A 16,261-nucleotide genomic window follows, 5' to 3' on the forward strand; every position below is an offset into this window, starting at 1 on the left:
AAAGTCCCATATTTCTAGAATGGATTAATAAATACTTTTTACATTTAAGGAATACAACCAGAATCTAAACAAATACATTGCCCATACATTATACATTTTGGACCAAAATATTCAACATTTCACTTAATTAACAATGTAATTTTCTCACTCTATTTTAGTCTAAAATGTCTTGATAATCCTTTTTCCAATATAGAGTACTATAAAAAAAACGATTGTCTCAATGAAAAAGCCCGACAACACAGTCAACGCAATTCAATGCCTCCACTCTTGCAGCAGAGACGGTGAACAGCACAGACAGTAGTGCAATTGAACATACTTTCACGCCAGCCCCCACAGTTCATCGCCACTTTGCCTCAGCTACAATGATACACAATAACCATGTAGACCACAGGCTTTCCCGACTTCAATCCACTACTACAGCACAGCGACTGCAAGGCCAAATCTGATAGAGGGACAGGCGTATTTTACATTTTAATAACCGCAAAGTGGTGGCAGGGAATCCCAAGCCTGTCATGCTGGGAAATCTCTGACTGCTGCGGTACCTTCACGTTTGCCGGCTCACTCAGCGATTTTGCCTTCAGCTCCAGCTTCCACCTTCAAGGTCTGCTGTACGCATGCCGAGATTCATGAACTTACTGTATTCCTTCAACTTAACGGGTACCTTACTGACTGGTTCTGTACCTAGTAAATGTGTGGTAAGTGAAGGAAGGTCCCAGGATTACATCCCTGGGCAGATAAGTTATTTCTTTATAAGAATTTCTAAAGATAAACATTTACAATTCAATCTTCCATGATTTACCAGTGTAGCTTGTTTTCTGTATTTAGCGTAAAATATATATGTATTCTTTTTTGACTTTACAAACTGTTTTACAAATGTATATAAATTAAAAATTCATATAAAGGGCTGATGTTTCATTTAAACAATATGAAAAGTATGTGAAATGTTTAAATGAATTTAAACTGGAAGTTATGGTTCATTCAGAAACTTTAGATTTGTGGCTGAATGTTTTAAAAAACTGCTCCATGCTTTAGTTAGAAAAATTTAAATTTCTATATTTCATACAGTGACATTTCTTTGGTCATTAGTGCGAGATCGACTGCAGTTTGTTTTGACATGTAACGACAGCACGACAATGATCCTGAACACACTTCAAAAAGCACCCAGGAATGGTTCAAGACAAAAAGCTGGACTGTTCTGATGTGGCCAGCAATGAATCCAGATCTAAACCCCATTGAAAAACTGTGAGAGATCTGAAAACAGCAGTTGGGAGAAGGCACCCTTCAAATCTGGGATAACTGGAGCAGTTTGCACCAGAAGAGTGGGCAAAACTGCCAGTACAGACGTGCAGAAAGCTCATCGATGGCTATAGGAAGCGCTTGATTGCAGTTATTTTGACCAAAGGCTGTGCTACCAAATATTAAATCTGGGGTGTCAATAATTTTGTCAATGCCATTTCTTTTCATTTTCTAATTTAAAAGGATATATTAAGTTCTGAAACAAAAACAAAGGTTCTGTAATATGAACAGTGAAATAAAGAATTGTGGAGACCACATACCAATTTAAAGTTATTTTTAGAGAAAATTGTGAGTTATTTGCAAACAGTGCAAGGGTGCCAATATTTTTAGCCACGACTGTACACCATGAAAACTGAAGAATCGAATCAGTGCACTGATTTTTACGCATGTTTTCCAAGGTGAATAATAAAAATCGATAAACTCCCATGAAAACCCATTAAAGATTCAACCTCCATCCATACCTCTCACATGCATTTTTTCACTTAAATATTGAGGTTAAAGAATAAAACATTTTCAACTATAATCCAGTTAAGTGTGGCATACAAATTGTGTTATTTTATAATAATATACAATATACTCTACTATTTAAGCTTCTCAACAATTAAAAACCAATGTGGAGCGATTAAAGAATAGTCTTTAGTGTAGACTGATGTTACAAAGTAACTCTATTGTTGCAGAAATACAAAAAAAAATATCTAACTTACAATTACCTGCTGGTCTGAGGAGATGGACTCCAGGGCTTTCTGAATCACACGGCAGCCGTACATTTGCAGCGCGAGAGGGAGAACGTGACCTCGGATTCTAGTTGCCAGGGCGAGCTTCTGATCCAGACTTCCAAACTGTGGCGGAAAACCAAATAAAAAACCTGCGCTGGAAGTAATTCCATAAACAATATGGTCTTTAAAGAATTATGTCTATACATGTAACTTCAGGTGCACTGTTAATATTCTGTAAAATCAGACACACAAAATGGTATTTTGTGTACACACTGGACACCACCCTTCACTTTGGCATTTCTCAATCTCTTCCATCCCTCAGCACACTCACATAAGTATAAACGTTTTGTGGCACACCACTCACCTCTGCACACATCACTTGCCCATGTATGTTACTGTTAAACAAAACTTAATTCATGGTTGAATTCTCACCACAAACAATTCACACGTGAATTCCTCTATAGTGCCCATTGTCTTGTGTCTATATACCGAACAAAACTACACAAAACTAATACATTCAAACATTTCTTTTCTCAAATACGACTTTTCCAAGATGTTGTTTACGTCTGTTAATGCCCGAAGGCACACCAGTCAAGAATCTGTACTTCATTTTAATATGATATGGAAGAGAAGGTGCATATTGACTAATGTGACTGGCAGTACTATTCAGTTCGGAAAATTACCTCAAAGAATTTCTGTATAACATAATTTCCAAACACATCCGTCATCAACTGGTAAGCCGCTTGAAGAATTTCACTGAAAACCATCTGTCGCTCTGCAGGAGTGGCTCGCTCCAGTTTCTGCTGGATAAACCTGTCCAAAATCACAGATTAAGACAGACAGACTGTGCTTTTCCATCCATTGCTAATGAACACTTAACTTTGTTTACTAGCTAAATTATAGCTAAAACTATAATACCTAAGAGGATTAAAAGGTGTGACAAGTAAAAAAATAATCTTTAATTAAAGAGCTGATTTATGAATCCTCGCAGACTTTCAAAATCAACAGAAATCTCAACTTCTGTAATTAACTTTGGTCTTTAATCATTAAATTAATAATTTGTCTTCGGAAATGGGAAATAGCATCTCTTCATGCGCCCCTATACAGCATTGCTTATTCACTGTTAAATACAGCCTAAAAGGTTGAGCGTATAATCAGATTCATACTGGAGTGAAAAAATGCTTCACTCTGGAAAATCATTGTGTGAACTTACTATCCAGTTTCATCAGATAATGATTTGGCATTCACTTCTTACCACATTAATGTACAGTGTTGGTTTCTGTGAAAATAGTCAGATTTTCCAGTTTTTGTAACCTAACCATGGTACAAGGTTTTCCATTGGGGTTATTTCCCCAAAAGAAAAGGTTTGTGTTTTTTTATTCATTCCACTTCATTTGGTTTTTTTATCATTGGGTAATATAATTTAATATGAGGGATCTTCAGATTAATTTCACTGACCATTCAACTAAACGTTAATTTAAAGGTCTAGGCGGCATTCAGTTTATTCAAATTGCAAAAAAAGTTATTTCTTTTGCAGGTTTTCTCAATTTAAAAAGCTGCTCAGGAAACTCCAGGGCGGTTTTCACAGATAGAACTGGCTGAAAAATATGGGTTTAAATGTAACATTCTAGTTAAATTTAATCTTTATTTAGTACAAAGGAGGCTAATTACTGATTGTTTTAACTAGAGGCTTTTTGTTTTTAAAACCTTTACTTACTGTAGGTTTTGAGCCATATAGTTTGAAGGCCTGTTGGTACTGTCTGTTATTAAAATTAAAAATAAATAATAAGATACAGTGAGGGGTGTTTAAGGAGGCCAGAAGACATCAAAGCCAAATCTTAACAACTTCAAAAATAATGTACACACCAAAAAATACAACATAAAATTTAATTGCCATGGCACTCACCTTCATTTAACTCACATTAATTTGGCTTTTATTTTTCACATGAAAATCTTTATACAGCATTTAAACATTTTACTGAGAGCAGTACCCTGCTGAAGGGCACAACAGCAGTACCCCACCTGGGATTTGAACCCACAACCTTCTATTTCTGAGCCCAGAGCCCTAACCACTGTGCTTCACATTATGAAGGGGCTGAAAAACGCTGCCGGCTGAAGGGTCACCTTGAACCGTGCTGGTCTTGGGAGAACTCCACTATGTGGCCCACCAGGTCTCTCAGTTGAAGGTTGGGGAAGCGATTGTTCCTGAAGTCTTCCAGCAGCCGGCTGCGCCCGGATGGCATGATGTCAGACCTGCTGTAGCGAAGCCGAGATGGAGGGAAGAGCTGACTGCTGGAGCTGAACAGGCTGGAGGTGCTGGTGGCACTGCGGTACTTCGCTTCCGCCCCTGGGGCAGCAGAAATGTAGCGGCCACTTCCATTTGTTAGCCCTCCTTCACGGTGTGGGGAAAAAACAGTAATGAGATGGATTAAGCAAAGATCAAATCCTATAGTACTGTGCCTTTTAATGCATACCATACAAAAGGCATTTTCTAACTATCATGCATACAGTCATTAAGCCTTTCGCAGATGCAATGTTTTGTGGTAAGCTTTTTAATGATACACAAAACAATGATAAGGAAGGCAAATTACTGGTACAAATTGTCTAGATTCACACAGTCTAAAGTTGAATTGTCTAGAGTACAAACCCCACTGTAAACGCAGAATTAAAAGATCTACAGATGATTTTAATATTCTTATCATGGGGAAAGCCACTAATCCCCAGCCCGTTTCGAGCACCAAACATACCTAGATGCAAACTTGACGATGACCCGTGAGAAGAGAGGGAGGGAGGCGGCGTGAGGGAGTGCCCTGGAGTTTGACTGGGCAGGGGCATGCTGATCGGACTGGGAGAGGACGAGAAGCCCAGGCTGTTGTAAAAGGGCTGCCCGATGGGGGCCAGGCTGTTACCAGATCTCTTGTACAAGTCGGAACTGGCCGAGAGGGAATCCCTCCGGGAGGCACTATTGCTCGCAGAGCTGGCAACTGAAGAGGATAAACAAAAGTTGCTATGAGGGCATTTCAACTGAACTGGCACACTTGATGAACAGCCTCACTGAAAGAGCTGGGACAGGGTCTGCAGCCCCTATGTACTTACTGGATAAAGCACCAGTACATCGCTGCAAAGAAAAACACGTCACCGTTTAAATTATTCCGGATTACCCATGCCAACTTCAGATGTTTCAAAATGAAGCGGATTCAAGATTCAGAAGAAAACTACAAAAGTTGCTTTGCCGTTTGCTATTTGGTGGCAAAGTTTGCAACAATTTAAGCTCGCGTTTTATATCAAACCTCTCTTTGCAGTAGCTGTTGCCTGTGCAAATGCAGACAGGTTAATGACAACGGCAAAAGCACCTTGACTGCAGTAAAATGAAAGTTAATTTAATGACATGACTATCATAATGTCTTGATTCATATTCGTCCACAACCTAAACCAAAACCAGGATTGAAACAAATTCCACCTAGCTGATGGCTGATTCCCCCTGAACAGAAGCCAAGAATCGTCTTGCAGAAGATAAACCATTATCATGTCAACAGGGTGTGTAATAAGCCACTTGTGGGTGGGTGGAAGTTTTCATTTAATCAGGCCCTTAGCCCACTTCTGTGTGTAGGAGCAGACAGCTGCAAATCTGTTCTGCTCATCGAATATCATGTTTATTTGCAGGTATTCAACTCAGCGGCCTGATAAGCTCAGTCCTTTCTGAGACTACATATCCACACTGGAAACAGTTAAATAAAAAAAAAGAACGGGGGCTACTGTGCCAGAAGCAGGCCGAACCTGCGGATCCAAAGCCTCCCAATGCGGATCCGATGGCGGCCCCCAGGGAGCTGTTGCTTCCGAAGCCCAGGGAGGTGCTGCCGGGCTGGCCGGGGCCGTGGGAGAACAGCGAGCTGCTCTGGGAGCTAGTAGACATGGAGCTGCTGCCGTAGAAGGAGCTGGACTGCAGGTTGCTGTTGGGCGGCGGCGCAGGCTGCTGCTGCTGCGTCTGCGGCTGAGAGCTCATGGGGCGGAAAAGGCCGGCGGCGGCTCCGGCCAGGCTGCTCCCCGTTCCCGTGGCGGAAGCTGCCGCAGCTGGGGCAACAAAACCGAGGCACAGAGACAACGCTGTTAGCAATAGCAACCGAGCTGAGCACGTTTCATAATCACTTTTCTCGACCACCTCCGGCTTTTGAAGTTATTTCCCCTGTTTAACGACAAGTGACCCTCCCAAACAGGGACAAAGCAAATAAACCTTGGAGGTTTTAAATTCAATACAGCTCTGAAAACCTGAACAACATCACGACAAGGTGCCACCTGCCTACTCTCATGCAGTTTAGGGTGTAGGAGGAACCAGTAGGAAGAGGAGGACTCTGGGGAAAAACAAAACACGAAATGGGACTAGCTGTGACACTGCTGTGCCCCACCTGCTTGCGCAGCAGCAGGGCTGATGATCACAGGCGCGGAAGCCACAAGCCTCATGGGTCCGCTCAGCCCTGTCCGAGCTCCAGGGCCAACCACCAAGGCACCAGTCTGATCGTAATAGGCAGCCGGGGCTAAAACCTGATAGCCTGCAAGGTTAAATGTAAAACTCCATGAGATTCACTTCTCCACTTCATATCAAACACCTGCTGACAGAACTGAACGCTGGGTAAGTGCGGTGCTGGTACACTGATGAGTCTTTTGAAGAGGAATTCTCTTTTTAAAAAAAGGTAGAGAAATTTCATGGAAAGTGTGCACGATATGTTTTGTGTCATGGCTAGAATATAAGATTCCCTGTAAGTAAATTCTGACCTATTTCTAAGGACTGGTGAACGTAAACTGTATCAGGAAGTCCTGGTCACAAAGGAACAAGTAAAAGTTAATTCCGCATTGAAAAGTAAAAAAGTGCAACACAATGTGTTTTTCGGCTGTTGAGCCTTCCTCAGGTGTGAGAAAGAGAAAGGTAATGAGAACAAAGCAGAGAAGAGTAGGTGAGAAGCATCCAGAGGAGAATCAGAGGGAGAAGTGTCATGTGATGTAAAAAAGCTGAAACCTACTGAAAAGCTGCTTGAATTGTTTTATTTGATTATATAGCTAGAAAGCACAGTGTTGCAAGAAACTCATGAAGAGCACGGCTATGTGCCCGGGAGAGCTCACCTGGCATCCCTGTGGCCAATCCCTGTCCAAAGGCCAGGGCTGGGTTCGCAGCCGCTGCAGCCGCCAGTGACTCTGCTTGCTGGCCCTGCTGGCCCTGCCCCGGAGTGAGAGGGCGCTGGTTACTTCCTGCTCTCATCACCTGCACAGGGAGCACAAGCCACCAGTGGGCAGAATTACAGGAAGCTTTATTTTATTATGCATCTGACATTCAGGACATTCACATGACACGCATCTGTGTGGCTCTTTCTAAATAGCAGGCACGCATGTCAAACTAAAACATTTCATTAAGGTTTTGTTAAAGAAAAAGCCTATCGCACAACAGACCACTGAAAACATGAAGTGAAAAGAATTAACTGTATGACAGTTACCAACTGAACAACTAATGTTAATTAACTGCAATGGAATCACTGTCATTAGGGCAGGCGATGTATACATTTTCTCATGAAACAGCCAGTATAGACTATGAAAAATACTGGTTATTTTTGAAAGAGAAGAAATGTACCACTCAACTCCAGATAACCGAGATCAGAGCCATTGTGCATTAGCACAGCAAAGATCTGCTGCTCCAAGGACCAGGAAAATATCGATTTCACTCCCAAGGTCCTTTCTTAACCAGGAGTTCTGAAGTGCAGAGCACAGCGCATCGCAGATATGCAGTGCATAGTCAAGCGCCTGGCTCTGCATAGCTGGAGGTGTACCTGTTGCTGTCCCTGTCCTTGGCTGGCAGCCTGTTGGGTGGCAGAGTTGCTGGCAGCTGCAGCTGCTGCTTGCTGCTGGAACAAGTTGGCTGGATACACCCCCCATGGAACGCCATAGTATTGGGGAGGCACAACAGCCGGGCCTGAGGACGGAAGAGAGGGTGCGACTCATGAGAGGAGATGGGCAGTAACTCCTTAAATGCCAAGGAGATCACCTGCCTACCTACAACTGCAATGACCTACTGTTCTTTGTTTGTAGGAATTATCCGTACATAAAGCAATCATGCGGACGCAACAGAGTAAATTATAACCAGATTTTCTCATTTTTACTGATTGCTAAAAATGAAAAGAACTAAGAACTAAAGAATTAAGAAAAGGTTCACATTATCTCCAAATCTAACTCAGATTTTTTAACTTTGAACAGCCCTCTGCCCCCTTGCAACAAGTAAAACAAGGGAAAAACGGGGATATTGAAAAATCTCCACAAGTATTAACAGAAAAATAAACCATTGAAGTAACAGAACTGTTATCCGATGAGAGAGACGCGGGCGCTGCGCCCCCTGCAGGCTGACCTCACGGCGGCGCGAGGAAGCGGAGTCGTACCTGCCAGGGTGGCAGCTGCCGCGAGGCCCGCTGCGGTGTAGGGGTCTGTGCCTGGAGGAGCCGCGCTGATTATATATGGGTTTGGCACAAAGGCAGCCGGAGCAAGGCCTGCTGAAAACACACCTGCTGTCAACAAGAAGCAAACATTTTACAACTATTTACAACCCCTGCAGGTAGCTCCACAGCACAAGACTGGTCAACAGTTTTTTTTCATCTGCTGTAGATCTGGAATTAATAAGTCGGGAAAAGTATGAAAGTATTAAAGTACTAAAACAGATTCCCGAAAGCTTGTAATGTGTGACTAAAATCTGTATCAACTTTCGGAAGATGAAACATTCTTACTTAAAAAGGGCAAAAGCACTTAAAGGGGGAATTAAACACTAAAGAACCAGAATATACCACATCTGTGTTTGCAAAGCCTTCACCAAATGAAACAATTTCTCATGTCATGCTTTTTTTAGATCAAATTCCATTAAAATTCATCCGAACTTTGTGTCAACCTTTCCTTTTAAAAAAGACAAAAGGAGAAATGGACCTAGCACTGCCTTACCTTTAATGGGAACATTTCTCAAATAAGACCAAAGAGGTGAAATGAGCCATTTCTCCTCACACACATTGTTACATCTCACCTATATGCTGCTGTTGAGCTGCAGCCAGTGCGTACTGCTGCTGCTGTGCTGCAGTCAGCTGCTGAACAGTCAGTGCATTGGGTCGCTGGAAAAGCTGGGAAAAAATATAGATGAATAAACATCCATGTTCATCAGAGGCTGACATCATACTGTTTTGGGTGCCTCAACAAATGTCAAAATGTTAAATAAGTGTACACATGGAGGGGCTAGGAACCAAGACTGGACAAGCAACATCACAGACATCTGCCAACAGTTAAATGCAAAAAGGATAGTATTAAAGCAATCATGGGGACTACCATAACGCTTAATCATCCCAGATCCAGTATACGTCAATTTGCAAATGCATCCAGTGCAGCACAATCCAGAAGAACTTTGTCTGCTGCATTTTATTAACTAGTGGCAAATTTTAGAGCTACTAAACTTTTAAAACATATATGTAACAAAGCTTCTGACAACTTCCTGCAAGCAGCTGAAGACCTGAATTATATTTTTTATGCAACAGCAGTGAACACCTCTAGAACTAGTTCTGATGTATACTGAAAAATATTATACAGTTTATTATATTGACATATATAATATAAAATATACAAAGGAACAATAATAGGTTTATTCCATGCTGAAAAGAGAAGAAAGAAAAAGTTTTGGCTGTGGAGCCTTCTTCGGGTGTCACACCCTACGCATGCTGACGCAGTTACCCACCTTAACTAATATAAATATATATTTAAATACATCATGAATTAATATATAATATTATTATAGATCATAGAAAATAATCTCTCTTTATATACATATTTTGGAATAATACGTCTCCTACATAAAACATTTAATTTATTGTTTTCCCATTTGGTTTAAATTTAAACTTCCTGCTTCTCTGTAAAAAAAACTTCTGCAGCAAATGCCAGCTGCTCAGCTGTCGCATTACACAAGAAACACGATGTACACAGGTTGTTAAAGACTATGTCATGATGTCCAGAGCTGTCTCACAAACCTGCTGCTGGGAGTTGTAGTCAAAAAGTCCCACTGGGGCTCCAGAGGAGTCCATTTGTACTTGGGTGCCTGCATAATCGAACTGTAGCGATTCAATGCCAACTTGCTCAATGCTGTCCATACTCTGTCCCTCCGAATTCTGGAATTCTTCCACGGCTGCCTTGTTGACCACGGGGTTTGGATGCTGTCCCATCCCTTCTGTGTTGTTCTGACTGGGACCCAGGCGTTCTGCAACTTCAGTTGGAGATGCCTGGCGGCTGCCAGGAGTCCGACTGGAAGAAAAATAATTTGCACAGCTCAAGTGACACACGTACACACGTCCATAAGTTAGCTGATTTCACTAAAGTATAAAGTACTTGAAGATCCTGTTTTCATCTGCAAAAACAACTAAACATTGTTTTAAGTACTACAGAACACCCACAGTCACGAACGTAATTCCATACTTAAATTCCTTGCAGTCGACATCCATTCCATTGGGCAGACCACGACCATTTGCTTTGGACGCATCGTCATCTTCTTGTTTCATCTCTCTGCTTTTGTCTTCCTCAAACGGAGATGACTTGCCTTTCGGGTCACTCTTCTCTGCCCCATCTGCATCCACATCGCCAGCACCCTGCCAGAGGAACGCAAACTACTGTCACAAAATGTACAAACACACTGATGAAAGCTTTAACAATTTACAAGGAAGACGAATGGACCACTGAAATGCAACACAACAAAATTACTGAAAGGAGGATTTCTGATACATTACATGGCTAATTATCTGTGCAGTCAGTTGAACTTTTCACATAAGGAACCAAAGAATGCCCGTTGAAAATGTATCCCATACTAACTGAAATACTGCTCTACGTCTGAGGAAAATCTTACCACATATCCTTTAACAAAAGAAACTCAACCAGAAAAAAGAATAGTCAATAATAATTTGACAAAACATCTTAGGCTTCGTTAAGATCATAACTGTCCCAAAAAGAAACATTTTTAAACACCCGTTTTCAACACCATTCTTATTAATAGATGCTTTTTAACAATGACAAAATGCTATTTTAACAACATGAGCCCATTTGACACCACAGGGAATCCAAAATACTAATGCAGAGGAAAAACTGGATTCTACCCATTAAAACTATTTTCTTCATGCTACAAATATGGCACAATTCTGATTATTTCTTTTAAGATGGGACAACCAGTTAAGATTATATACTGTGAGAACTGATGGATATCAGATATAATGTAAGCCACTGCGATACATTTGTAAAGGCAGGGGAGGCTCCAGACTAAGGAGACCAGATGTTAATTGCCCTCTCAGAAGCTGGGGGACACACATCCTTAGGTCTTCAGATAAATGCGGAGAGTTCCCACACTTTTCAACAGCTATAAATGATACATGTTACATTTTACTATTACCTTATTATCCTATGTGAAGAACCACAATTTATTCATTCTTCTTATTGAAACACATAGTTGAAAAGAACCGAAATGGTGCTTTTTACCACAAATCTGCACCAGTAAGCAATTTTAGCCAGATAAGCTACCATTTGTCTTTATATATGGATAAATGGATAACACCTGCAAAAATCGTGATGAATTTTGAATACATCCTGATGTTTCAGCATCACTATTTTAAGGATATCGGTGTTCTGCTGGCTAGCAAACAAGCTAACTTATTTTCCAGTGGTGAACAACAGAGCAAAATATTCCCGACGGGTAAAGGAAAAAAAAAAGTAAAAAGACAGACGAAGGTAACAGAAGACGACGTGATTGCTTGAGACTTACAAAAGCCCCCTTCCTGTAGCGGGAGTCCAGCTTGTCTCCAGGAGAAGAGCTGAGTACGTACTCCACCATGCTGACTCCTAGACCCCCACTTTCAGAGCGCGGAGACAGGACCGAGCTCACCTCACTGTTGCCATGGAAACCTTGTCCAGGCCGCCGCTGCACCATAATGGGCTGTGATACAGAATGATCTGTTTCCAGGAGAGACAGAAATCTGCACTTACATTCTGTTAACGCGTTTAGACATCACAGCAGCAAAAGAAATAGGAATAAATTATTTAAGATGCTCCATAATCGGCAATGAGTGCTGTATGAGCCGTGTGGAAGGTTATGTTCAATGAGGCTGCTCTTCTGAAAGCAGAAGGTCTTGAGTGAAGAAAAATTACTTTCATATTATCGCCTATGTGACAAACACATAAACGATTAAAGCACTTAAAACTAGAAAATGCTGTGCTACCTATGCAATTTAACATTTAATGGAAATCATTTTAATCAACAACAGAATGGATATGAACCCCTTTCAAAAGGCAACTAAGTCATGGAGCACTGAAATGAGATGGGCTACCAATGATGAAAACAGTAAAATAAGAATTAAACATTTTGCACAGCATTATGCTTACCTATACAGATTGTTTCCTCGTGTACAAAACACGCATGTGCATGTTAAGAACAAGAAGCTACAATACTGCTTATTATAAAGCATCTACAAAGAAAATAAAAAATATCAAGTTGCATTCCACCAATTTACTATACTTCAGCAATTTAATTTTAAACTTAAGCAGCTATGGTCGGACCTACGGCGCTTTTAAATATGAAAACTTTAATATTTTCAGATGTTCATCAGATCATGTCAAATATGATTTTGCCGCGGAGTGACAGAAACTATCTTCTAATGATTCTGACTGGAACCATTCTTTGGAAGTGTTATGATGGCTAAGGCTTTTATCCAAACACGAATATTTGTGCCCATTTATATCAAGCAGGGCCGATTTATTGGAGCATTTTTAGTAAAGTAACTTGCTCATGCGTACTAGTTTCTATAGCTGTGCCCTACCTGGGATTTGAACCCACAACCTCCCAGGCACAAGTCCAGAGACCTAACCACCACTCCACGCTGCTAGCAGATAAGGAACTGATTCCTGGAGGCTCTCAATAAGTGCATGTTTTTAGAAGAGTTGGAGCCTCTTCTATACCTGCTGCACAGGGCAGCACTTAAGAATCAACAGAGCAAACCTTGTGTTTTAAGTTAGTTATGGACACCTTTCAGAAAAGCCATACTAAAACACACTTACGTGATGGCCCCCATGCATTGTCCCTCCACTCATCTCCCAAGAAAATCCCTTTTTGTCCATCTTTAGTTGGCTCATCGGATTCCCAGAATTTTTTCGCCGGCAGCAGCTTCAGTGAAGATGAAAGTTTGGGGAAAGTGGAGGGGGGTCATGATCACACAGTTATCATCTCCAATTTAAAGAATGTTCAGAAAGTGATTTGATAAAATGTCACACACTCCAAATACACTTTTTTGTTCAATTCTGTGATCTCCAAAACAGTGATGCTTCAATGAGGCTCACGGATTGTTTACAATGCATGGAACTAGGAATTTTGGTAATTATTTCTGAAATTACTGTAATACAGATTTAAATTTGTATATTAGAACAAGCAAGCATGAATGAAACAAAAATGTCCCATTAGGTCTGTTTGAAAAGAAATGCTCAAAAGGTAAGCTAAGATCATTTCCATAGTTCTATGAAAGACCCGTGCATATTGGTTATGAGTGGAGATCATCCTAAAGGCAGTTTACATCTTAAATTTTCATTTTTTAATAAAAAAATCTCAATAAGATAAGAGATAAGATTGGATCATTTAATTAGCCATATATAATTTCTTGCATTAGGAATTCGTCTTTTCGCATACCCCAGCTTGCTCTCCATGAGACAGACACACAGGCAGGGAGAGAAGCGTGGGGTCAGAGCGCAGGGTCAGCCATTTTTACGGCGCCCCTGGAGCAGTTGGGGTTAAGGGCCTTGCTCAGGGGCCCAACGAAGTAGGATGCCTCTGCCGGCCGCGGGACTTGAACCAGCAACCTTCCGGCCACAGGTGCAGATCCTTAGCCACAGAGCCACCACTCTGCCCCAATAATTAATGACTGATAAAAATAAATGTTTAATCCATTAAATTTCCTAAAATATAATAAATGTCTCTTAATGCATATGAACCTTTAAAATTTATTTAAATTGGTTAAACTGTCCGTCAAACTCCATGCAAGAAGAAGTCATTTGTTCATTTTGAAATTAGGGCAGGAAATAAGGCATTTGAAGAGTTCTGTATATCATCTTCTGAGCCTGCTATTAGTCACACAGAAATTAGCCACAAGCTCTGAGTGTACTTGCTACAAATCAACATGACAATGACACAAAGTTCTACATAGAACATACAGCACAACATTGGTTTTCTTGATTTAGCCTAATCAATTTTTTTGTTTTCCTCTCATACCCAAAGTGTAATTAACGGACTATATAAAAACCATATTGCTGTTGTATGGCATAGCAACCAAATGGAACTCATATGTTCCGTTTCCCAATGTGGGACTCCTGTTTTTGTGCTCAGGGCCTTTATGAAGCAGAAACACAACCGTAAAAGCACCTTATTACTGAATGTATTGAAAATGTATTGGAACAACTCTGGAATGTGTGCAATGTGAGCGTAACGTGCACCAACATATTGCGTTACTTCTAAAGCACACCATGAAACGAGAGGAACCAAAATACAGATTTTAGATATTGGACAAAGATCACCTCCATTAAAAGAAAAAACTAAAATACCACTACTCATTGTACATCCTATCGGAGGGGTACCCATGCAAAGAAAATATTTAGTAGTCTATCTAATAGTCTCAGTATTTGTGAGAGTTTCTCAATTAACCTATTTTACTGTATCAAAAAAATGGAAGCCCCCCCCCAAAATTCCAGATTTAAAAACATTTACATACCTCACCCATTCCTCTAGATTCCAGTGCAAGAGCTTGAAAGTCATGATTCATCTCATCCACAGATCGAACCTGGAAAGAAACAGAATTTAGTCTTAAGAGTTAGGGAGAACACTACTAATTAGCTTCATGTTTGACAAAAACCAACCTGAAGAGTTACATTTTCAAAGACGCTGCATTTCAGCTCTACTTTTTAACCCGTCGCAGAAGTCCACAGTTTTTACTCAATAGCACTTAGATGCCAACAGCTAAAATGAGTCAACATGTGCTGTCCTTCAGAACAAACAAAATGTCCCTATTCTACAGATTTCCTCATATAAAAATGCTGTCTTTTTGTACCTATTATATGCAAGATTTAGATTTAAAGTTCTATTTTTCCTCACCACAAAGCCTGCAGGCATGTCTTTCTAGAAAAACCTATTTAAGAAACTGTCTACTCAGAGTAATTAAGAAACACCTTACCCAAAGGCATACTGACTACCCAATTACTGCCAATTGTCTTTGATAATAACTTACAAGTTTTCTTTTTTTAATGTTAAAAGCCTTTTCCAAGAATTAATATGACATTAAACACCACTCATGAAAACAATATATCCTTTAAATGTTTGTGACCTCCAATAAACACAATAAACCCTGCTCGGAATAAACGGAAAGATAAAGGACAAGGAATACAATCAGTTTGGCAATTACAAGTTCAAAAAATCTGCAATGTCCCTTGGATTCCAACAGACTATGCCGATCAAATTGTTTGCCTAAGACAAGCAAAACAAGATTTAGCATGGAAGAAATGATAAAAAACTGATACATTGCATGTTTTTTTAATTAACAAAGCCAATATGCAAATTGTTTCTTTAGGCATATATGATTCCTAGAATTACAATAAAATTAAAATCTAACACAAAAAACAGAAATAGCAATTAGAAATGCACAGGGCATTGCATAATTTAGGAACTGGGTGGCTAGAGCACCTTCAGATTTCCTTTACTTTCCAGTTTTACTTTAAAGGTGCTTTTTAAAGAAAATAACTAAAATGAATCGCAACTTGGGCCACTTTGTAGCCCTTTTTAGTGCTTATGAAAAGATTTTTTAGCAACATGATATAAAACAAACATTCTTAAATGTCACTTTCATTCTAAAATTTTAATGGAAATGCACATCCAACAGTACCCAGCAGTTAAAAGGAAACTGCAACACTTTTTTTATATTTCAGGGTTAGAAAGAATCAGCACTGATGAGTGCATTCAAAACCAGAATGAAAGTAAAATGTACACAGTAACATGTAAGACAACCAATTTACATCACAAAATAGACTAAATTTCCAGGTACGTGCAGCGCCATCTTCTGTGATTCAGAATGAGGCAACAAATATTGTGGTGAAGTGAAGCAGCCTTATTACATTGTGAACAAGCAGGCTTCTCTTATACATCTCTTTTAATCCAACAGAAAATTACTATCGACTTT

The 16,261-nt window shown here is 40.2% G+C and overlaps 1 protein-coding gene across 14 annotated transcripts in view; it reads right to left on the reverse strand.

Moving 5' to 3' along the window:
- LOC148675108 (pumilio homolog 2) overlaps positions 1–16,261 on the reverse strand; it is a 48,990-nt gene that overhangs the window by 8,423 nt on the left and 24,306 nt on the right. For 3 of the 14 annotated variants that reach the window (XM_088626126.1, XM_088626119.1, XM_088626120.1), the window contains exons 3-17: positions 14,804–14,872; positions 13,107–13,212; positions 11,818–12,005; positions 10,488–10,657; positions 10,046–10,316; positions 9,058–9,151; positions 8,429–8,554; positions 7,826–7,968; positions 7,128–7,266; positions 6,416–6,559; positions 5,790–6,083; positions 4,760–4,996; positions 4,137–4,404; positions 2,696–2,825; positions 2,001–2,135 (exon numbers count right to left, since the gene is read on the reverse strand). In XM_088626126.1, coding sequence (XP_088482252.1) covers positions 2,001–2,135; positions 2,696–2,825; positions 4,137–4,404; positions 4,760–4,996; positions 5,790–6,083; positions 6,416–6,559; positions 7,128–7,266; positions 7,826–7,968; positions 8,429–8,554; positions 9,058–9,151; positions 10,046–10,316; positions 10,488–10,657; positions 11,818–12,005; positions 13,107–13,212; positions 14,804–14,872 — 2,514 coding nt within the window. The remainder of the gene's footprint in view (positions 1–2,000; positions 2,136–2,695; positions 2,826–4,136; positions 4,405–4,759; positions 4,997–5,789; positions 6,084–6,415; positions 6,560–7,127; positions 7,267–7,825; positions 7,969–8,428; positions 8,555–9,057; positions 9,152–10,045; positions 10,317–10,487; positions 10,658–11,817; positions 12,006–13,106; positions 13,213–14,803; positions 14,873–16,261) is intronic. The other 11 variants (XM_088626124.1, XM_088626129.1, XM_088626121.1 and 8 more) reach the window with 7 other exon arrangements.

This window comes from Lepisosteus platostomus, chromosome 3 (genome assembly GCF_059453375.1).
Source record: "Lepisosteus platostomus isolate fLepPlt1 chromosome 3, fLepPlt1.hap1, whole genome shotgun sequence".
Classification (NCBI taxonomy): domain Eukaryota; kingdom Metazoa; phylum Chordata; class Actinopteri; order Semionotiformes; family Lepisosteidae; genus Lepisosteus; species Lepisosteus platostomus.